We start from the raw sequence: 20,810 nt of genomic DNA on the forward strand, positions 1-20,810 counted from the left end.
AATCAAACCCCTGTAGGCTGATTGACCATCTTAACTATTTAGGATTCCCTCCCTTCATCTGCATTAACCATCTCAAGGGTTGGTGGCTGTTTGAATCACAAAAGTAGATCCATAAAAGTATGGTCTAAACTTCTTCAAAGACCAAACAATGGCAAAACATTCACATTCTATGGTTGCCCACCTTGTTTCAGGTTCCTTCAGTTTCCTACTGATGAAGCAAATTGGGTGTTTCCTGCCTTTCTCATCCAGCTGACTCAGAACTACACCTATACCTGTATTGGAAGCATCTGTCTGTACAATAAAGGATTGGTTGTAGTCACAAGCTCCTAAAACTGGAGCTTGACAAAGGGCTTTCTTAAGTCCTTCAAATGCCTTAGTGCACTCCTCATTCCACCTGACCTTGAGGAATTTGGGTGAGGGGATCACATTCATTCTATAGTACCCTGTGAGACCTAGAAAGGCTCTCACTTGGGTTTGAGTAGTAGGGGTGGCCCAGTCTTGTACAGCGTGTACTTTGCTAGGCAATGGCCTTATTTCACCTCCTCCTACCTCATGTCCTAGGTAGAGTACTTTACTCTGACCAATTTGACACTTACTTGCTTTTATGGTCAGATTGGCCTGCTCAAGAGCCTGCAATACATATTCTAAGTGGTCAATATGTTGCTTCCAAGTAGGGCTGAACACTGCAATGTCATCCAAGTATGCCATGCAGAAGTCCTCCATCCCATTCAGAACATGATTCACCATCCTTTGGAATGTAGCAGGTGCTTTCTTTAGTCGAAAAGGCATAACCTTAAACGGGTAGAGGCCTCCTGGGGTTGGAAATGCAGTTTTCTCCTTGGCATGGTCTGTCAGAGCTATTTGCCAATAGCCTGAGGTTAGGTCAAATGTACTGAGGTACTTGGCTGAACCAAGTTTGTCCACCAGCTCATCTGTCCTCGGTAAAGGATGGGCATCAGTCGTGGTGACTGCATTAAGACCTCTATAGTCCACACAGAATCTCAACTCCTTGGGCCCTGCCTTTGGTACTAGCACAACTGGACTAGACCATGGACTGGTAGAGGGCTCTATTACTCCGAGATCAAGCATCTTGTTGACCTCTTCCTTTATGTGGGTTCTTACATGGTCTGACATTCTGTAACCTCTGCTTTTAACAGGTAAACAGTCACCAGTGAGAATCTCATGCTGGCCCCAAGGGGTCAAGCCTGGTGATAGTGAAAACAGAGGGGCAAACTGATTTAACAGAATTTTGCACTCCTCCTGTTGTTCCAGTGTTAGATCAGAAGAGAGATGAACTCCTATCTTCCTATCTAAAAGTTGTCCCCTGAGTAGGTCAAGTAGAGGTTCACTCTCCTCCTCCTCCTATTGAGCAGAGGCTAGAAGCAAAGCTTCCAGTTCTGGTCTGGAGACATAGGCCTTTAGGCTGTTGGTGTGAAAGACCCTGGAGGCCTCCTTAGGATTGCCTAAGTCCACCAAATAATTGACATCTCCAATCTTTCCCACAACCTTGAAGGGTTTAATCCATTTGTCATGTAAGGCCTTCTACCTTTTAGGTACCATAACTAGAACTAGCTGGTCTTGAGTAAACTCAACCATGTTGGCCTTCTGGTCATGCCAATGCTTTGCCAGAGCCTGACCTGCTTTCAAGTTATCTGAAGCTTCTGTCATCATGTGTGTCATTCTCCTTCGGAGACCAAGCACATAGTCAGTGACTCTCACTGGCTTGTGGGAAGGAGCACTGTCCAACCCCTCCTTGATTAGGGCCAATGGACCTCTAACCGGGTGACCATAAAGAAGCTCAAACGAGCTAAAGCCAACCCCTTCTTGAGGGACCTCTCTGTAAGCAAAGAGAAGGCATGGCAGTAGAAGGTCCCACTTTCTTTTAAGGGGTTATTCTAAAGCACATATCATGCTCTTCATAGTTCTGTTAAACCTCTCCACCAGCCCATTGATTTGGGGATGATAGGCTGTTGAGAACTCGTAGGTTGCTCCACAGTTTTTCCGCATGGCTTGCATGTAGTGGGGCATAAAGTTGGATCCCCTGTCTGAGATAACCTCCTTAGGAAAACCTACTCTGTATACCAAGTAGGGCCTTAGCCACTGCCTGAGCAGTAACAGTCCTCATAGGTATGGCTTCAGAATACCTGGAAGCATGGTCTACCACAACCAATATAAATTGGTTGCCTGAAGATGTTGGGGGGGTCTAAGGGACCAACAATGTCGATTCCTACCCCCTCAAAAGGGACTCCCACCACTGGGAGAGGCACCAAAGGTGCCACATTCTTGGCTCCACTCTTGCCAGAAATCTGACAAGTGTGAGAGCTTCTACAGAATTGATCTACACCAGACCCCATTTTAGGCCAATAGAAATAAAGAGAAATCCTTTCCTTGGTCTTCTTAAAGCTTAAGTAACCAGCCAAAGGAATTTCATGGGCTAACTGTAGAAACGGGGGTCTCACCTCCTGAGGCACTACAAGTCTTCTGTAGTCCCCTGGGGTAGACTCAATAGGTTCTATATAGAGGAGTCCATCCTCCCAGTACAACCTGTGCTTCCCTGGCTCTTGTCCTTCCAGCTGGGAGGCTGCCTGTTGGCAAAGTCCTTCAAGAGTAGGACACTCTCTTTGACCTCTGCTGAAGTCTGCCCTACAGGGGCCACCTTCTGCAAGCAAAGTTTGCAGCTCAGAATGGTCTTTAGGATCCAGATCTCCAACAGGGGGAAGGTGTTCTTCCAGCTCTTTGTCATCAGTAGCTGATTCACCATCTTCTGGTTGAACCTCACACTCAGCCTCAGCTGGTGGAGAAGTCACAGGTGTGACTTTGGACTGTCCTCTCGGGGATGTCCTGGTTTGATGCACAGGAGTGTTGACTGTGGACTGGGTGTTATAGGTTCTTCTGTAACAACCCACTGAGAGTCATTTAAAGTGAGGCCTCTGGCCTTCCTAGTCTGCTCCTACTTCCGTTTACTGGGAGGCCTGGGGGTGCTTGATACAACTCCAAGAGTTTTTAAGTCATTCCCCAGCAGGACTTTCCCAGGCACCTCACTTTGTACACTGACAGGTATTCTTACAGTCATATTGTTGCACTGGATGGGAGCTGGTAGTATTGAAACCATCTGGATAGGGCCTCCAGCAAGCTTAGTGGGGCCTTTGGGTGCCTTAGCAACATCCTCAGATTTGAAAAAGGTTTCATCCACCACTGTAATGATGGCCCTAGTGTCCCTAATGGCAGGGGTCTCCTGACTATTTACAAGTGCACTTTCCTTGTAGTATTATTTTGTGTTATCTGGTATAGAGTTATACACATCTACATTCTGCTGTTCCCACAGACACAGGGACACTAAAGAAACACTGGCAGAGACTCCAATGGGGTCTTCAGCCAATAGTTGAAATTTTCCACTTGCCATATGTACTTCTCCCTCAGGGATGAAGGCTAAGGAAGCAGTGTGGACCCCTGAAGCTTTATCCTTACATCTGGGATCCCCTTTTACATGGTCAGTTGACCCACAAGCATAACATTTTCCAAATGTTTTGACAAATGGGGGCTTCTGCTGACCTCCCTCTGGTTTGGCACCACAGGTTTCACTAGACTGACCTGGTTTCCCAAATGGTTTATCCTTCTTATGTTTGTGGCCCTCTTTTGGATGGGAGGTTTTAGAATTATTTTTCTTTTTTCATCTTTCTTGTGCTGTTTCCCCTCATCCTTTTTGTGAGTGGCCCCAGAATCCTTGTGAGTAGCCCTGTTGGCAACCCACAAGTCAGCAGCTGTTGCTAGCTTCTTAGGATGAATCTCTTTGAGTCAGCCAAGTGCTGTCTTAGCTCAGGAGAACAGGCATCTAAAATAGACTCCAACAAAAATAGATTTCTCATTCCTTCAAAGGAGTTCACTCTGTAACCCTTAACCCAACCATCTAAGTTTTCAAACATTCACACAACCAGGTAGCCCAAGGGTTACCATCAGTCTGTTTGAGGGCCCTAAGCCTCTTAAGGTACTGGCAAGGAGTTTTCCCAAATCTAGCTATCAAAGCTAGCTTCGCATTTCCATACTCCAATCTTTCAATTCCCCCACCTCCATTACAGCATCAGTTGCAACCTGGGGGAGCCTAGACAAAAGCCAAGGAATCAGCATTCCCTGTGAAACCCTGAATCCCATAGTTATATTCAAAAGCACCCGACCCATCCAAAATATCAACTTTCACATCATACATACTCACTGCTTCTTTAGGCATGCAAGATCTCTTTGGACTGGGAGACCTAGGAGACTCTGGGATAGAAACATTTCAAGAGACGATTTCTTCATTTCAAGAGCATGTTGCATTTCCATTTCCCTTAGTTTGATGTCCTGATGTTTGGTTTCAGCGATATTTGTAATCTTTTGAACTCTAACTCAAGTCTCATTTTCTCAAGAGACACACATTCTGGACTCAGTGATGGACCTTGTGGGGTCCGTGTCGATACAGATTGAGGCAAAAGGGCCTGTTGAGGTAAAGACGGGCTATCTTCCTGAGGCTCCTCTGACTCTTCTGACTCTTCAACAATATTAGAGTTAGACTCTGAATTATCATCCTCATTATCAATTTCCACATTTCCTGGGTTAGTAGGTGTGACAGGCCTACTACCCAGACTTTGATTATTCAACAATCTTGCAATTAGTTCATTTTTCTTTCCTCTAACAGGGAGATTCCTGATTTTACACATTTCTTTCAGTTTCTCTACTGCTAAAATGATCAGGTCTTCCGGCCTGAATTTATCCATATCTGGCATGTTACAATTGCTTTTCTAGTGGCGCTTAGCCTTGTGAAGGTTTTAAGTTCAACATAAGCAAAGTAAATTCTTAGTGTAACAACTCTACAATAGATCCTCACTGCCAGCCACCAGTGTTAGGCAAGATTGTATGCAGTATCCTTTGGGTGCACTACAACAACCCTGACCCCCTGGCAATAGGATCCCAACTGTTGGTATAAGTCTGTACTACACAGGTTGGTAGCATGTTGAGCAGCCAGGCTTATCTCAAGAGGGGTCAATGTGAGCTGTAGGGGAGTTACACAGAGATCCACAGTGACACTTATTCAAATAAACACTTACACACAAGGTTTCTTGAATAAACAATTATTAATTTATTTATCAGTCAGTTAGAATAAGCCTTCTTCAGAAGGGAGCAATATAAAAGCAACACACAAATACACTTCAAAACTACACACTCTTAGTTTCTAAATCAGTAAAGACCCTTTTGGGATGGCCCACAACCACAACCTACACCCTCAGGTGACTTCAATAATTCAGGTGCTGGGGGCATTAATATCTTACTGTTGCATTTAGAATATTCTTAGAACTGGGGCAAAGGAAAAAGTTATTAGAACAAACAAGAGTCCACAAATATTCTTAAGCAGGCAAATACTTTTGGATCCACTAAGCAGAGACATTCACTGTTACAGGTTAAGCCAAAGTCAATGAGCAAAAGTCTATATGAGCTGAAGCCCTTCTGGTAGGTAAGTAGAGAAAGTCTTTGCACAATGTTTTAGAAGTCTTTGAAAAAAGAAGAATCAATGTAGGGCCACAAGCTATTTAGGCTTGTGAGTAGTAGAAGATGCAAGCAACTCTACCACAAGAGGTAAGTTCTCTCAGACTTTGACAGTACCTTTGGATTGAAGAAACATTTCAGAAGATGATTTCTGTTCCTGTGCCGCTCTGCAGATCTCACTGTTCCTGGGCCTCAGTCGTGGGGACAAGAGGGAGGACTTCTGGCGACTCCTGCACTACAATGGAACGGTCAGCGCTCGCAACCGGCAATCTTCAAACAAGTGGCACTTCAGTGTTTCAGCTCCTTGCGACTACCACAAATCATCACAGAGTGCATTTGGGTTTTGGGCACCTCCCTCACTTCCTGCCCCCACCAAAGACGCTGGAGCCAGAGGCGGGCTTCACTCGTGAATCCCACAAAAGGCGCGCAGAATAAATCTCAAGAAGGACCTTTCCAAGAAGAAATGGCGAAAAAAGAAGACCGTGGCCATTTTGGACAAAAATGGCACCCTTGGGTGCTTTACTATAGCTGCGAACTCAGCCCGCGGTAAATGCACACCACAGTAGTTAAAAGTAAACCACTGCCACCAGCCATTTATCGAGGAAAGGGTAACATAAAATTGTTACATGAGAAGCTACACCGCGGTTTCTGGCTGTCGAGATGGGCTTGCCTTGCTTCTGGGGTCCTGCACTCTGTTGAGGGGGCTCAGGCTCGGTCAGTCCTGCTTCCTGGGAGTCCGGAAGATCTTCCTGGAGCTCTTGGTCAACTTAAAAGCAATGCACACTATCTGGTGTTCTTCTCCCTGGCATTTGGGTTTCCAGCAGCAACTCTGTGGAAGTGCAACCAGCTCCGAGAGAATGTCCAGGTGGCTTACTTTGAAGTTGATTGGTCCCACCAACTCAAGGGGAGAAGTCGTCCTTGCAGGGGCTTCTCTGTCGATACGAATTTGGAGTTTCAGCACAGCAGCAGGGCTTCGCCAGGCAAACCAATGGTCCAGGAGCTGCAGCAGGCGTCTTCTTCAAATTCTTCTTCGGTTCCTTTGCCCAGTGGTCGACTCTGACTTCCAAGCCAAAAGCCTCACCTTTTATTCAGTTCTCTCCCAATCTTTCCAGCCTAGCTGTCAGTCACCCAGCAGGGTGGCTGTGCTTGCTGGACAGTCAGCTGGCCAATCATCACAGAGTGCATTTGGGTTTTGGGCACCTCCCTCACTTCCTGCCCCCACCAGACACGCTGGAGCCAGAGGCGGGATTCACTCGTGAATCCCACAAAAGGCAAAGCAAACAAAGGGACCAAACCTGGTTTGGCGCGCAGAATAAATCGCAAGAAGGACCTTTCCAAGAAGAAATGGCGAAAAAAGAAGACCGTGGCCATTTTGGACAAAAATGGCACCCTTGGGTGCTTTAATACAGCTGCGAACTCAGTCCGCGGTAAATGCACACCACAGTAGTTAAAAGTAAACCACTGCCACCAGCCATTCATCGAGGAAAGGGTAACATAAAATTGTTACATGAGAAGCTAGACAAAGGGGATACTAAGCAACCCCCCCAGCACCCTATTGTAAGATAGTGTGTGCTTGGTCGAGAAAGTTACAAATGTAAGTAAAGGCAATTTCACTTTACTTCTCTGGGAAACAGTAGTTTATCCCAGAGAAGGTATTTAAACCTTTGGGAAATCTGAAAGACTTCCCTGTGTCACTGCAATGAAGGTGCTGTGTGACACAATGTAAAATATTATGCCCATTGAGTTTGTCAGACTCCACAACCAAAGAAACACAGTGTTCAAAATCACATTAAAATACATGAGAGAGTGGAAAAAAGGGTCTCGCTCTCTCCAGGTTTAAAAAATCAAGTCCTCAAAATCCAGCAAAGTTGCTGGGGGTCTCTAAGTTAGAGGGAATTAGCACATTTCTGAGAATTCTCCCTAGCACTGGGCCTCAGTCGTGGGCACAAGAGGGAGGTCGTCTGGCATGCTCCTGCGGCAGTACTTGGGGAAAGGACTTTGTCAGCTATGGATTTTCTTCAGTTCAGCGGCTCTTCGTGGTTTCAGCAGCTCGCAAACCGTACTCATGCAGAACGAATATCCCCGGTTGGACCTTCCTTGCTCCCTCGGTCCTGGATTGTGGTGAGGGGACTTTGGATCAGGATTTCCTGCTTCTGGAGTGTCCTTAGGAGGCTCTTGGAGCTTTTGGTTGGATTCGTCCTGCGGAAGACATTGCACTCTATAATGGACACTTGACACCTGGCATTGGGCTTTGGCAGCACTGGAGAGGCACAGTAAGTCGGGAGTTGTGCCAAAGTGGAGTTTGTCTCGGGGCTAGTTGGTCCCACTAGCCCGGGAGATGTCGTCCCGTCCAGAGCTTCTCTGTCGATGCGAAAAAGGAGGTCCGCACAGCAGCAGGGCTTCACCGGGCACTTCCAGTTCCAGGAGGTTGCAGCGGGCTTCTGTTCACGATTTCTTCTTCGGATGTTTCTTCCAGTGGTTGACTCTGCCTGTTGTCCCAAGAACCTTGCCTTTTATGCTCGTTCTCATTCATTCACAGCCCTAGGTTGTCAATCACCCAACAGGGTGGCTGTCATTCCTGGCCAGCCAGCCAGCCATACAGGACTGGTTTCGATCAGGCACACCTAGAGACAAAGGACAGGGGAGTTTTGGGACCCTTCCTCACTTCCTGTCCTTCCAGACACACTGGAGCCAGGGACCAGATTCAGGGCTGAAGCCTGCCAAAGGCAAAACACACAAAGGGCTCAAACCTGTCTGAACTTACAGAGTAAAAGCCAAGAAAGACCTAAATCCATCAAAAGAGCTGGGGGTCTCTAAGGTGGGAGAAAATTAGCACAGAAATGGAAATTGTGCCTAACAGGGACCTGTATACCAAGGGGTAGTTTTATAGAGTCTTATTCTCAAGTGGACTTTAGGAAAACTCCCCTAACACTACCTGATCTGCAAAGGCCAACACTACCTGATCTGCAAAGGCCCCAAACAGTGCTTCAACTCTTGGACTGGTGGGACCAACCTCGAGGATCCAGCTGTCCTAAACCTTCGTAAGTGTCGCTGGGCCACCTGGTGAACAGACCAGCTCTCCAGTGGGCTACCTCCGTAGAATCGTCACCGTTTCATGTTCAACGAAGGAAGTTCGCAACACAAATCGCCTTCCTGCCGAGTTTCAGCTTCCGAGCTTCAAGGGATCCTGCTCTGTAAGGCCTTCTTCGACCGAGACTGGAGAGGCTCAGGCCATCTTCGCTGTGCGGTGACTTCCCAGTGGAAGTATTTTTCCTGTGTTGTGTCCAGAAGTCCTCCATTAGTGAATTCTGCTTGCCCAGGGGTTGTTACAATTCGTCCTATATTTAAGAATTTACATACTGCTGGTATTGGGGTACGTTGGTGCTTGGACAGGATTACTTAGAGATAAGAGACTCTGCAGGATTTGTGGCGATCATGTGGAGACTGCCCGTCACATATTAACACAATACTCCAAACTCCAATGTTTATATGACAAAGGTTATACTAAATTACGGAATGTTATTCTTGATCAATTTTGGAGCATGCTTTATGGCGCACAGGCCGTTGTCGTTACATCAGCGCTTATCATATTTGGCTAATTGTGAAAGATAGACTGTTAGTACTAGCTGGTAATTGAATATAATGGTAACTTCATGGTGCATTTATTCAGGAATTTTTTATTGATTTGGGACTTTTATGAAATTTGTAATGCTCACTGTGAATATTTAATCTGTTTTTTATTATGTTTACTTATGTGATTTTAGTGTGAAAGGGTTTTTAACCAAATGCACTCAATAAAAAAAAAGAAATTCAAGAATGTAATGGTATGTAATCTCTGACATCATGGGGCTCATCTAATGGCCACAGGAGTGTTCTATGATGAACAGTTGAGAGGCCTGCCGGAGTAAGGATGGGTTACCAGTGTTATGCTATCGGTCCTGCTATTGAACATAACACGTGAACTTGCTTGCTGTGACTAGATGTTTGCTGTACTTGAATAAACAGCCCTACATGAAGTGGCTGCTGTCATCATTGCATGCAACTTCAGGATATAATGGTATCCTTCTTGAAAACTGGTTTCATTCTACTGCATACTGCTTACCTTCATTTTGTTGTCTAAGTTACTGAATGCATTTCTAAGAACCAAAGGTGACTGTATATGTTTGATAACCGAGTATTGGGTGATATTACTACCTGCTTATTTCATTTTCTAGTGTTTTGGCCCTATAATAGTGTATTTCTGTACCTGCCTGTCTACATTGAATGATGTGCTTCACTGTGTGGACTCATTGTGGACCTCTGACCACACTCACTTTCTCCTGAGACTAAGCTTTGACCACTCCACGCTTACCTTGATTGGGTTTGGCTACCCTCTCAGAGTTCCCCTGTTCACTATAACTAGGGTGGCCTCCTAGAATCCGTTCACCAAGCCAGATTCTAGAAATCCATCCTAACAGTCACCCAGTCCAAGGGTGAGGGCCAGCCTTGCTGCTGCTGCACAGTATACCCCCTCTACAGCTTCCAAAATAGCTCTGTTAATAGGGCTGCAAGCCACACTATACACCATAAGCCACCTCCTATGTTTGCATGCCACAAGTAAGCACCATTGGTAGCCAACGCACTGCACTAACAATGGGTACATATGGGCCACAGATTGAAGGACGACAAATGAGTAACGTTTTAGAGCTGCATAAATGAAGGCCAGTTATAACAGAACATAACCTCAGCCTTAAGCATTTGGATAATCACATTTCTACAGATCACTGCATGCAGGGATACTAAATACAACACCACAATGGTAATACAACTGCTATAGTGTTCTTGCCCTGCTGCGTGTGCCAAGAATCTGGGAGAATCTGCTTCAGATAAAGCACAAGCCAATTAACAGGTGCCTTGGTCAAAGGCACCTGAGCCCTTGCTTAACACTTAATATGGTTTCCTTGAAAGGAGGAAATGGGTACGCATGCATTAAAATAGTTTGACACACATGTGTGTGAGAATGAAAACTAACAATGATGGGAGGCACCCGTACTAGAGTAACTTCCCAAAGAAATAATAGAGGCTTAGAAGCACACTGTATGTTTATCGCCTAGGGGTAAAGCTGATGTTTGAGGGAGCATGTGCAGCAGTGACATCACAACCAGATTCAAGGGAATGTTAAAAAAAATAGTAATCTTTGTTTTAGAAATGCACAATCACTCAAGGATTCTACAGGAGGCGTTACTTTTACCTCGGTGTGACACTTCAGATGGTGATCAGAACCCTTTCCCCTCCAGACTGTACATTTTAAAATAATTCTGACAAGCAAGGTTTTAGTTTCCGAATCCCCTCATCTTTTAGTAATGTGGTAAATGCAGGGGTGCTCCAGTCCTCTTGGCAGTGTAGAGTGGTTCTTACAAGAGGGATTTTGTTCAAACACACTGCGCACACAACCAAAATGAAAGTTATTTAATTTGTAGTTTAATCCGAAAGAAGGTGCAGCCTGACACGTGTTTCGAGCAACTGGCTCTTCTACTGAGCCTGAAAGCTGGGCTTGCCTTTGTAATCACCATTAATTGGTGTGTGATTAATTAGGTTTGTAAACGTGGGCTCCTGTGATTTGCAGTTGCAAGGTAGGCATTACATGTGAGAAGTTTCAAAAGGACCGGCAGCGTTTCCGCTGTGTCAAAGGAGCAACTGGTTCTTACCTTTTTCCCTTTGGTGCTGTGGGAAGGCACAATGATTTCTTGCTTCAAGTTTCTAAAGGCCATCCTCTTTGTTCTCCTCCTAGCCATGTTGCTGCCGATGAGGGGTGTTTTGCGCCCCCTACGGGTGTAGGGTGAGCAGATGGAGGTGGTGGACTATCCCTATCCCGGGAGCAGTATGCACTTGAACTTCAAATCCCTCCATGATGGAAAGCCAAGACAAGAGCTAAGGTAGGGAATCCCAATGCAAGCAATGTAGTGGTGAAAATGGACCTCATCCCTTGTGTTGAGGTCCCTGCATGTCCCACTCATGAATTGCCTTAGATTGCTGAACCTCAGAACTAATTATTATCTTTTTCCCTCCCTCAAGGTCCATCACTTTGCATCACCGAATAAGGATGTCGTCCAATGAGTACCATAGCGAGATCCTTGAGTTTGATGCCAGGATACGTTCTCAAGAGGAGCTGTCGGAAAAGGATATCAAAGAGTGAGTAGGCATCATTGTTGGCTGGGCAAAAGCAGAGGGTTTGCAGGGAGTGAAATTGGTGAGGGTTACTGGTATCGCATCCTCCTGTGGCTGACTTGCTGCCGAACACACAGGAAAAATAGAAGTGGGGGCTAAACAAATGTCCCCCATGTAAAACTGCATGGAGAAAATATGTGGGCATGAAAAGCCAATAGGTGCTGTGGGATTGGTGTGTGCCGCAATACATTAAATGTTATTATTTTACTTTCCATTACCTACAGGTACAAATCGCTTCTTAAGAAGGCACGTGAACTGGAGCTGCGGCGCCATGATGTTATCCTATGCACATGCTGCGCCGCTTCTCATGACTACCTTAAGAAACTCCCCACCAAGCAGATCCTGATCGATGAGTGTGGCATGTGTACAGAGCCAGAGACTCTAATTCCTCTGGTCAGCCACAAGAAAGCGGAGCAGGTTTGTGTGAACTGTACAGGGGAGTGAGGGAAAGGCAGCCCAGGGAACAATATGAGTGGTTTCAATGGAGAAAGAGCTTGCTAGGTTGGTTTAGCCAGCTTGCTGCTTGTGGGAGAAGTTGGAAACCTCAACCTAGGGTTAGCAAGGTTATTCACAACCCCAGTTGAGCAAAACTACTCTCAAATAGCATTGACCAAGCAGCAAGGCAGAACTAAGGAGGAAGATGGCACTGTTGTGTAGTACAGTAAACACTTGGCAGAAATGATGAGTAAAAAGGCCCACACAGGAAAGTTATAAAAATAACACTCTTTCTGGGGCTTGTGAATCTGCTTAGATTAATATGCTTTGCATAGTCCGCCATGTAGTGGTTGGTCGGAGTATAACATCTGCTTTTTTCAAAGTCGAAAAAAGGGGCCTCGACCAGGGCGTTCATGTCACACTATCCCTATCCTACATGTACCCATGATCCATCACTCGTCAACGCCCTGATTGTTTTATTTTTATGGCATCGGTTGGCAGCAAAACTTGTAGAGGAGAGACATTTGTAAACACCATTGCACGCGGATCGCCAACTTTGACATCGAAGCAGAATCTGATGAAAGGCTACCCTGGCTGTGACTCAACAAGGGCTACAGTGATATATGCTTATATATTAAATTTACATGAAGGCCTAGAGAATGTCTTTACAACCTTACAGCCCACAGGCTAGTGTTTCCCCGAGGCTCTTATGGAAAAAACACCTTTTAAATTCTGTCCCAGGTGTAATTTGTAATTTGCCAGGTGTGCCAACAATTTAAACTGAAAACTCTTTGGGAGCACAGTTCAAAACATGTGGCTTTTTCCAGTGCCCAAGCAACAGAAATCGAGGTTGGGGTTTCAGTTGTTGGGGTCGAGACCGACCCCTACAGCGAAACAAAGAGGTGCTTTCAAGGCAAGTACCGTAGCAGATTCCCCTCCTAACCCCAGCTCTGTCAGCTACACCACAGGGCGATTTATGGAGAAATCCCTCTGCGATCTAGAGACCACCACGACACAAACACAGACACGAGGGAAATAAAAGTTTTGAGTCTTGGCATCGATGCGAAAGACAAGAGACAACAACAGACACTACGTTGGGCGTTACCCACACAGAAACAGCCAACGACAGCACCCAACTGGTGCCTAACTCGACACATTAAAAAAGTGTTAAACTAAACTTACATTAACTGTTATGTCCACATTGAGCGTCAAAACGCTCTCTAAGGTGTTGAAGCAGAAAAAGGCTTGCTTTTAAATATAAGGCTCAGAGGAGGAGTGGGAGGAATAAAACATGGCTGATGATCAGGGCATTGATGCCAACATTTTAGCTTCAACACCAATCCAAACCTCAACCGCTTCAGAACCAACCCCAAATTGCCAGAGTGGTCGATGCAGGAATTTACGGACACTGTACCGGTTGTACAAGCTTTCCCTGAAGAGACCCCTGGTATAACCCCTATCAGAAAGGGGAATTGAGACCCATCACGTGTCCCAGAATGAATCAGAACCCAACACCGGCATATGACTCCTCCTCCGAACCCTCTCCCAACAGGTGACTCGGAAGGGAGGACTCAGCCAAACCCTACCGTGATAAGGAGCGGGAGCAGTCAGTGAGGAACTTGCTCAGGGAAGGCGTCTTCTCCCGGATGCAGTTGTCCCATCAGGGCCACACGCGGAATCCTGCAGGAAACATAGCGGTTCCCCATGGCCAGATGACCGAGCAGGCGAGAAGGGGGTAGGCTGAGTCACAGCCCCCCGATGGCAGGATCAGGAGGCCATGGGGACCTGGACAGACAGAGCCACGAACGGGGACGGGACTTACACAGGAGGACCAGGCTACTTACTGAATGCGGATTGGAGGAGGGACGGGCCGGGACTTCAAAAGGGAACCAACCTGAACTCTTTGTTCTTTGTTTCCCGCGTGCGGCAGGTCCAGCTGTCAGAGTACCGTTGTGCGTACTAAGGACCAGTGCGAACATCAGAAGGAAAGAAGAAACATTCCTTATTGAAGGGAGAAAACAGTCTATCGGCCCCTGATGCCAAGGACTGAAACCATTCAAGCCCCATAACCCTTTCGGCCAGGAGGGCTTATACCTGAATAAAGGTTTATTTACTTTCTCACAAACAGTCTACCGTCCCTCATTCTACAGACACTTCGTCCAAAATAATGGATTTTATGGAAACACACGAATCACATGCAAAGAGAAAGTTGACTATTCGAGAGAGAACCCCTTCATAAAAAAGCAAAGACACAGTTGGACTCCCAATACACCCCTTCACACATCAGGAGGATTTTAGGGACACTGGAGACACCAATTCACATCAGGAATTCCAGGATCTAGAGCTAGACGAATATATCCTGCCATTCCCTTGTATCAAAATACTTGTAATAAATAAATTACAGCTGGGCAAGCACAAATAAAACAGCACAGTGGTTGATGAGAGCTGACAGATTGTCACACAGTGAACATCATTTTTATACTGCTAATACAATGTTCATGGATTAGAAATAGTTGTACTTCAAACTTCACAGCTTTGCGGCTCTCACGAAGCTAACTGGTTAGGATACGTCATACTCCAATAGCTAGACATACGTTAATCAAACATGATTGGAGCAAACAGACCTGCCCTATCCCAGCTCATCTCCTCCCCGTGTGGGTGCCACATTGCTTCCCGCTCCACCCGCAAACAGTTTGCAATTTGTAATAACATATTTGTGCTGACCGCTGGTCCTTTGTCAGGCTGAGTTTCGGAATTCCTGCAGGAGTGATGATAGCCCGCCAGACCCACTAAGTCTGGCAACCCAACAGTCTTTGAGTAATAACTATAAAGCTGGCAAACCCAAGGGGAAAAGGGGAAAGGGGAAGTGGAGAAAACAACAAACGCAGGTTTCTTCTAGCCCTGGACTTCTGAATCTGACCTCCTCACGACTGGATTGCTCAGAAGAAAACCTAAAAGATCATTACAGACACATTACAATTGATCTGCTATTTCTCTAATCCTTTATGTGGTCATTTTCCCCAAACCTCCCTTTCATACCTGCTGCCTATGCTATTTAGCTGATAGGCCCTTTATATGTTGAAGATTGAAGTTATGCTTGTTTTTACTGAATCCTCCACCATATAACTGCTTGGCAGTTTACTTGCTTGGAACTCTTAAGCCTTTGAACTAAATCACTTTTACATGCCAAGGTCTCTGAATAGTTGTCCTTGATGCTGTGTCAGTTTCTCTGCTCTTACTTAAGTTTAATAGTTCCAACAAGCAAGTCTTACTGGAAATGTTTACTATGGAAGCAACGTGTCCTTACCTCAGCGATAAATGAAGTCTTTGCTTATTTAAAGAAACATTTACCCAAACGCTCATTGCGAAGCTCTGCGCTTTGCTACAGTTAAACGTCAACAAATAACTTAAAATAGCTGATGCGTTTACAAATTGCATTTGCGACGCAGCCGAATTCAGTTGAAAGCGTAATGTTCTCTGGAAACTGACTTGAGGAACGTTGTCTGAGTTTTCACCAAAAACGTTGTACTGCGCATGTGCGCACTTCAATGCCGTGGGTCCTTTACTTTAACTGGCCGTCGGAAAATCTCCTTGCGCTAACGACGACGAACCCAAAAAGCTAAACGAGTATATTTAAGTTAGTAACCCATGCAGGATTACTTTCTCTAGTGCATTAGTAAAACAAACAAAGCAACGCTGTTTATCCGCTTCCTAAGGTTAGTTAAATGAACACGTGGCAATGTGCTGCAACTAGCATTAATTCCTTGCCAGATGGCGTTTAACCTTGTACAATAAATATATTTACATAAAGTCTTTCACTTGCAGTTTGTTTCCTTAAACATAAAACATTACTGAATATATTTTCTGTAACACTGAAACTCAGAGATTAAAAGGTTCACTTAGCTTCCTTCTTCTGTAGTTGTGGTTTTTACTTCTGTTCTTCAAAGTGATCTCCAGGAGATTCTCAATTCTTTTCAGGAACTTAATCTATAGATCATTTACTCCTTCTGGTGTAGATTTCTTTTCTTGACAGGGTTTATATCTCTAATGCTGGAGCTGCTAAAGCTGTGACCTGCTCTGACGGTAACTTGAATGAAAGGCAGTTTAGAATTCTAAAAAGAATTCCAAACTACCTCACACCCAGCCTCAGCCAATCAATGCTGCTGCACAGAGCCTCCATCTTGCCCTGGGAAAACAAAGGCTTCCTGAAGGATACATTAAGGAAATTCCACTGTCACTGTAAACCATGCCATTTCCACAAACCACTAAACTCCCCCTTAAGTACCTGTCTAAATCTTAGACAGTCCACCTTTCCAGACTGAGTGTCTCAACTATGAACTGTATGGGACCCTGACACTTTATTCATCTGCCATTGGTAGTACAAAAGCGGAAGGAACACGAGACACCCTGAACTAGTGGGAAGAGAGACATTCACACAGCATTTGCAAGATAGCAACCATCGCAAACAGTGGAATCGATACTCTGGGGCTGGTTACTTTCCTGGGACACCAAAACGTACCGTCTGATTGGTTCTGCTGGGAGCGTGTCTCCATTCCACATGCTCATTCCCATACCCACTGGCCAAAGGGCGGTTTAAAACGCTTTGGTGTCCTGCAAGTGCCTCTCTGGGTTAGGTCGATTTCCCCAGCTCCAACGAGTAGCCGTGGGGCCGGCTCGCCAACCTTGATTACATCACCCTTTGCTGTTCCCAGCGACTGAGGTCTACTGGAGTGGGGCAGCCTGAGCGCAGCTTCCCCAGCCCTTAACCGTGATGCACAGGTCATGTGTTTTCGAAGCGGGTCTTCAGGGTGAAACCCAACCTGCGGTTTCCCCCATAGGGAGCGCTTACCTGTGGTTTCATCTTTCTCGTACTTGTGCATATAAGCTCCTTATGTTGTTGATGTATCATAAACAAGGTGTCCCCCTTCCCCTACCTTCTCTCCAGCCTGTTCTGAGGGTTGGCTATGGCTCCCAGAGTCCCCATTGTTTCCACCCTGGAGGTGTCCCAGCCCCTCTCCCTTATTCCCTCAATTGGTAGGTGCGCCCACACTGTCTGGTACTGATCAGCACCTTCATTACATTCCCCCCTTCGATCAATCTTTCAATAAACACCGTCTTTCCCATAATCTCCCTACATTACTCCTTGGCCATCCATAGCCATGTTACCCTGTCAATGTCCCCTCCTTCTTCCACATACCCTTTCAGTGTGTCCCCAATTATTAGATAATCCCATCCATCTATTATTATTTTTTTAAAACTCTTTTTATTGGTTTTACAACTTATGAAACAAAACCCCAACTGGGCCCACTGCGCCCACCCAAACCCCCCCACCCATCCCCATGGTGGCTTCTCGGCTTTCCTTGGTCTGTTCTGTTCACTGACGGTGTGCCAAAAAATCACAGCAAGTCCAATAATTTTAGGTGTTGGGGGCACCATACCACTCGAAAGTTATCTTTGAGAAAGGATAAGGTTTCTCCCCACTCATTTGCTGAGTAGTGAACTTTTTTGTCCGTGGCGTATGTTGTCCATTCTAAAGCCATAATTTCCCATATACTCCACAGCCAGTCCTGTAAATTGGGAACCTCTGTGCTTTTCCATCTCCGTGCTATTAGTATCATAGCTGCCAATGTTAGGACCACTCTCGCCTTTTCTCGGGATCTAGGTTCTCTCCCTATGGCGCCCCCTCTAATTCCTAGTAAAATCTGTTCCAGTGGTCTGCTATCTCCTGGCCCTTAGGCCTGATCCTGTGCCCTCTGTACCTCCCTCCAGATGGCTCTATCTTTGTACATCTCCACCAAATGTGCTCCGCTGTGCCCTCCAACCCGCACCCTCTCCAACATACCCCTGGTGATTCCGGGTATATCTTGTGGAGGCAGGCCGGCGTTTAATGCCAGCCGAGCAATATCTTGTACCATGCTTCTTGCAGCTGGGCTGCCCGTACCAGTTTCGGGATCTTCCTCCATAGGCCTTCCCATTCCTCCCTCTCATTGTCCCTCCCCAATACCTGTTCCTATCTACGCATGTACGGCCACTGTTGACTAGGCTTTGCATTGTCTAATATCTTATACAAGTTGGATATCAACCCTTTTGACCCGTCATTAGATAAGAGGAAATTTTCAAATTGTGTTGTCTTCCTGAGCGCGGCCTCCTTGATTCCAGGGTGCAAAATCCAGTGCCGTATTGTGTGTACCTGAGCCTCTCCCCTTCCTTCACTGCAAATTCCCTTTTACATTCCTCGAAAGAAAGTATTCCCTCCCCCCGGAACATATCTAGCAGCTTCCTACACCCTCCTTCCTGCCACTGTGTGAATGCCCCCTTCTCTAGTGTGAAGTCGCCGTTGTTAAAGATGGGCATAAAGGGGGAGGGGAAGGTTCTGATCCCCCTGGATCCCACCAGTTTGTCCCAATTGTCCACCATCAGTTTGGTTATAGAGCTCTCATATAGGTGCTTTGGTCTGTGCTGTTTCGGTAGCCTACAGCACCTCTGCTAATTTATGGTGCGCTATTGCCCTATCCATTTTCACCCATTGTTTATTTTGTGAATTCTCCCCCTCTTGGAGCCATTCTCTAATTACTTGTAGTCGTGTGGCCTCGTAATGCTGCTGGAAGTTTGGCAGCGCTAGCCCTCCCTCCCGTCTGGGTGCCATCAGTAGCTTTCTACTAACCCTTCCCAAAGGCGCTCATTAGTCAAAGCCTTAATCTCCCTGAAGAAGCTTGCCGGTACCGCTTGAGGGATCGCCTGAAATAAATACAGTAGGCGCGGGAGCGTAACCATTTTAACTGCGGCCTGCTGCCCCATCCAGGATACACGAAGATTCCTCCACTTATTGAAATCCCGCTTAATACCCTTCAGTAGTGTGGGATAATTAGCCACGTACCATCCCGCCAGGGTCACTGTGATTCTTACCCCCAAGTACCTAATTCCCCCCGGGCTCCACACAAATGGGGTGGGTGCCCTCAGTGTATCACAATCCCCTGCCCCAGTTCAGTTCAGTAGTTCGGATTTTTCGAGGTTGACCTTCAAGCCCGAGACCTCCCCAAATTCCTCCAGCAGCGCCCTACTCACATTAATGGATTCCATTGGCTTTGTTAGTGTGAGCAGCATATCGTCGGCGAATGCTGCCACCTTTTGTTGTTCCCCCCCAAATGGAATGCCGTGGATAACTTCTGCCTCCATTATTGCCTGTAGGAGGGGTTCCAAATGAATTGCGTAGAGCATTGGGGACAGTGGGCAGCCTTGTTTCATGCTTCTGCTCAATCTGAAGGGTCTGGACATCACCCCGTTCACTGCCACTCTCGTTGATGGCGCCTGATAATTAGCCTGGACCATCTTCAGGAATTCCCCACCAATGCCCATTTTCTGCATAACCCTGAACAGAAAGGGCCACTCCATGAGGTTGAATGCTTTTTCCACATCCAACGCTAAGAGGACCACAGCAGTGTCAGTTTTGGGCACCTTTTCCAGCAGGTGCGCCACCCTCCTGATGTTGTCCGCTGTTTGCCTTCCCCTTATGGGTGGATCAGGTCTGGGAGGTGTTCCTCCAATCTGTTTGCCAGGATCTTCATGTAGATCTTGGCATCTACATTTATTAGCGCTATGGGCCTGTACGACATTCTCTCCTCTGGATCTTTATTAGGTTTGAAGATGAGGGTTAATCTAGCTTCCTCCATAGATGGGGTTATTCTACCTGTATTCTTGAATGTGTTAAAAAGATATGTCAGATGCAAGGTTAATTCGGTCGCAAACGTTTTGTAAAAGGCCGCTGTGTAGCTGTCTGGGCCTGGAGCTTTGTTTGACGGCAGGTTCCTGATCACCCTCCTTACTTCGTCCTCTGTGATCTCCCGGCTAAGGGCTTCCTGTGCCTCCCTCCCAATTCTGTGCATCATTACCCTTTGCAGGAAGTCCTCTTGTGTGTGGGCCTGGGGGCCTTGTGATGTGTATAGGGATTCGTAAAACTTCACTAATGTTTCTTGAATGTCCCCCACCCGTGTAACCCTCTCCCCTTTTTCCATTTTCAAGGCCGTGATCGTGTTTTTGGACTTCGCCCCCCGCAGTAGTCGCACTAGGAGTGCATCTGCTTTATTTGCTTTGGCATAGTATTTTTGGCGGACAGTGAGCAGTGCCCCCTCCGTCTTCTTAGTGCGAAGCATCTCTAATTGCCCTATCGCTCTCCTGTACTCCGTCATGGAGGATCTAGAAGGGGTTGTTCCCGCCCGTTGCCTTGCTACCTCCACCTCAGTTTCAAGTTGTGTCTCCAGCGCTCTCAGCTGCTTTTCCTTCTGAGCCATCGCTGTATCAGTTCTCCCCTAAGCGTAGCTTTGAACGCATCCCACCTTGTTTCTTCCCTTGTGTCCACCCTCTTGTTGGATTCAAAGACGCCTTTGATTTTCCCCTCCATTTCTTCTCTAATTACTGGGCCCTAAGTAGGTGCTTTGGGTATTTCCATCCCCATACCCCTCTTTCCTTGTGCCCTAGGTCCATTTGAATGGACACTATCTTATGGCCCGCGATTCCAATGGGGCCCGTATTCACATCCCGGATCCGTCCCACTAAGCCCGTTGAGACCCAGACGTAGTCAATTCTGGACTGAGACCCATGAACTCCCAATAGGAAAGTGTAGCCCTCTTCATTCCCCTTCAGCTCCCGCCATG

General features: G+C 46.4%; 1 protein-coding gene across 1 annotated transcript in view; it reads left to right on the forward strand.

The window, feature by feature from the left end:
• The window catches only part of LOC138579893 (3'-5' exoribonuclease HELZ2-like), a 298,877-nt gene that overhangs the window by 17,098 nt on the left and 260,969 nt on the right, over positions 1 to 20,810 (forward strand). Inside the window, exons 2-4 of the mRNA XM_069650118.1 lie at positions 11,288 to 11,432; positions 11,572 to 11,688; positions 11,949 to 12,141. Of these exons, the coding sequence (XP_069506219.1) occupies positions 11,344 to 11,432; positions 11,572 to 11,688; positions 11,949 to 12,141 (399 nt within the window). The 5' untranslated portion in view covers positions 11,288 to 11,343. The remainder of the gene's footprint in view (positions 1 to 11,287; positions 11,433 to 11,571; positions 11,689 to 11,948; positions 12,142 to 20,810) is intronic.

Source organism: Ambystoma mexicanum, chromosome 3p (assembly GCF_040938575.1).
Source record: "Ambystoma mexicanum isolate Mex_15411 chromosome 3p, UKY_AmexF1_1, whole genome shotgun sequence".
NCBI classification, from domain to species: Eukaryota; Metazoa; Chordata; class Amphibia; order Caudata; family Ambystomatidae; genus Ambystoma; species Ambystoma mexicanum.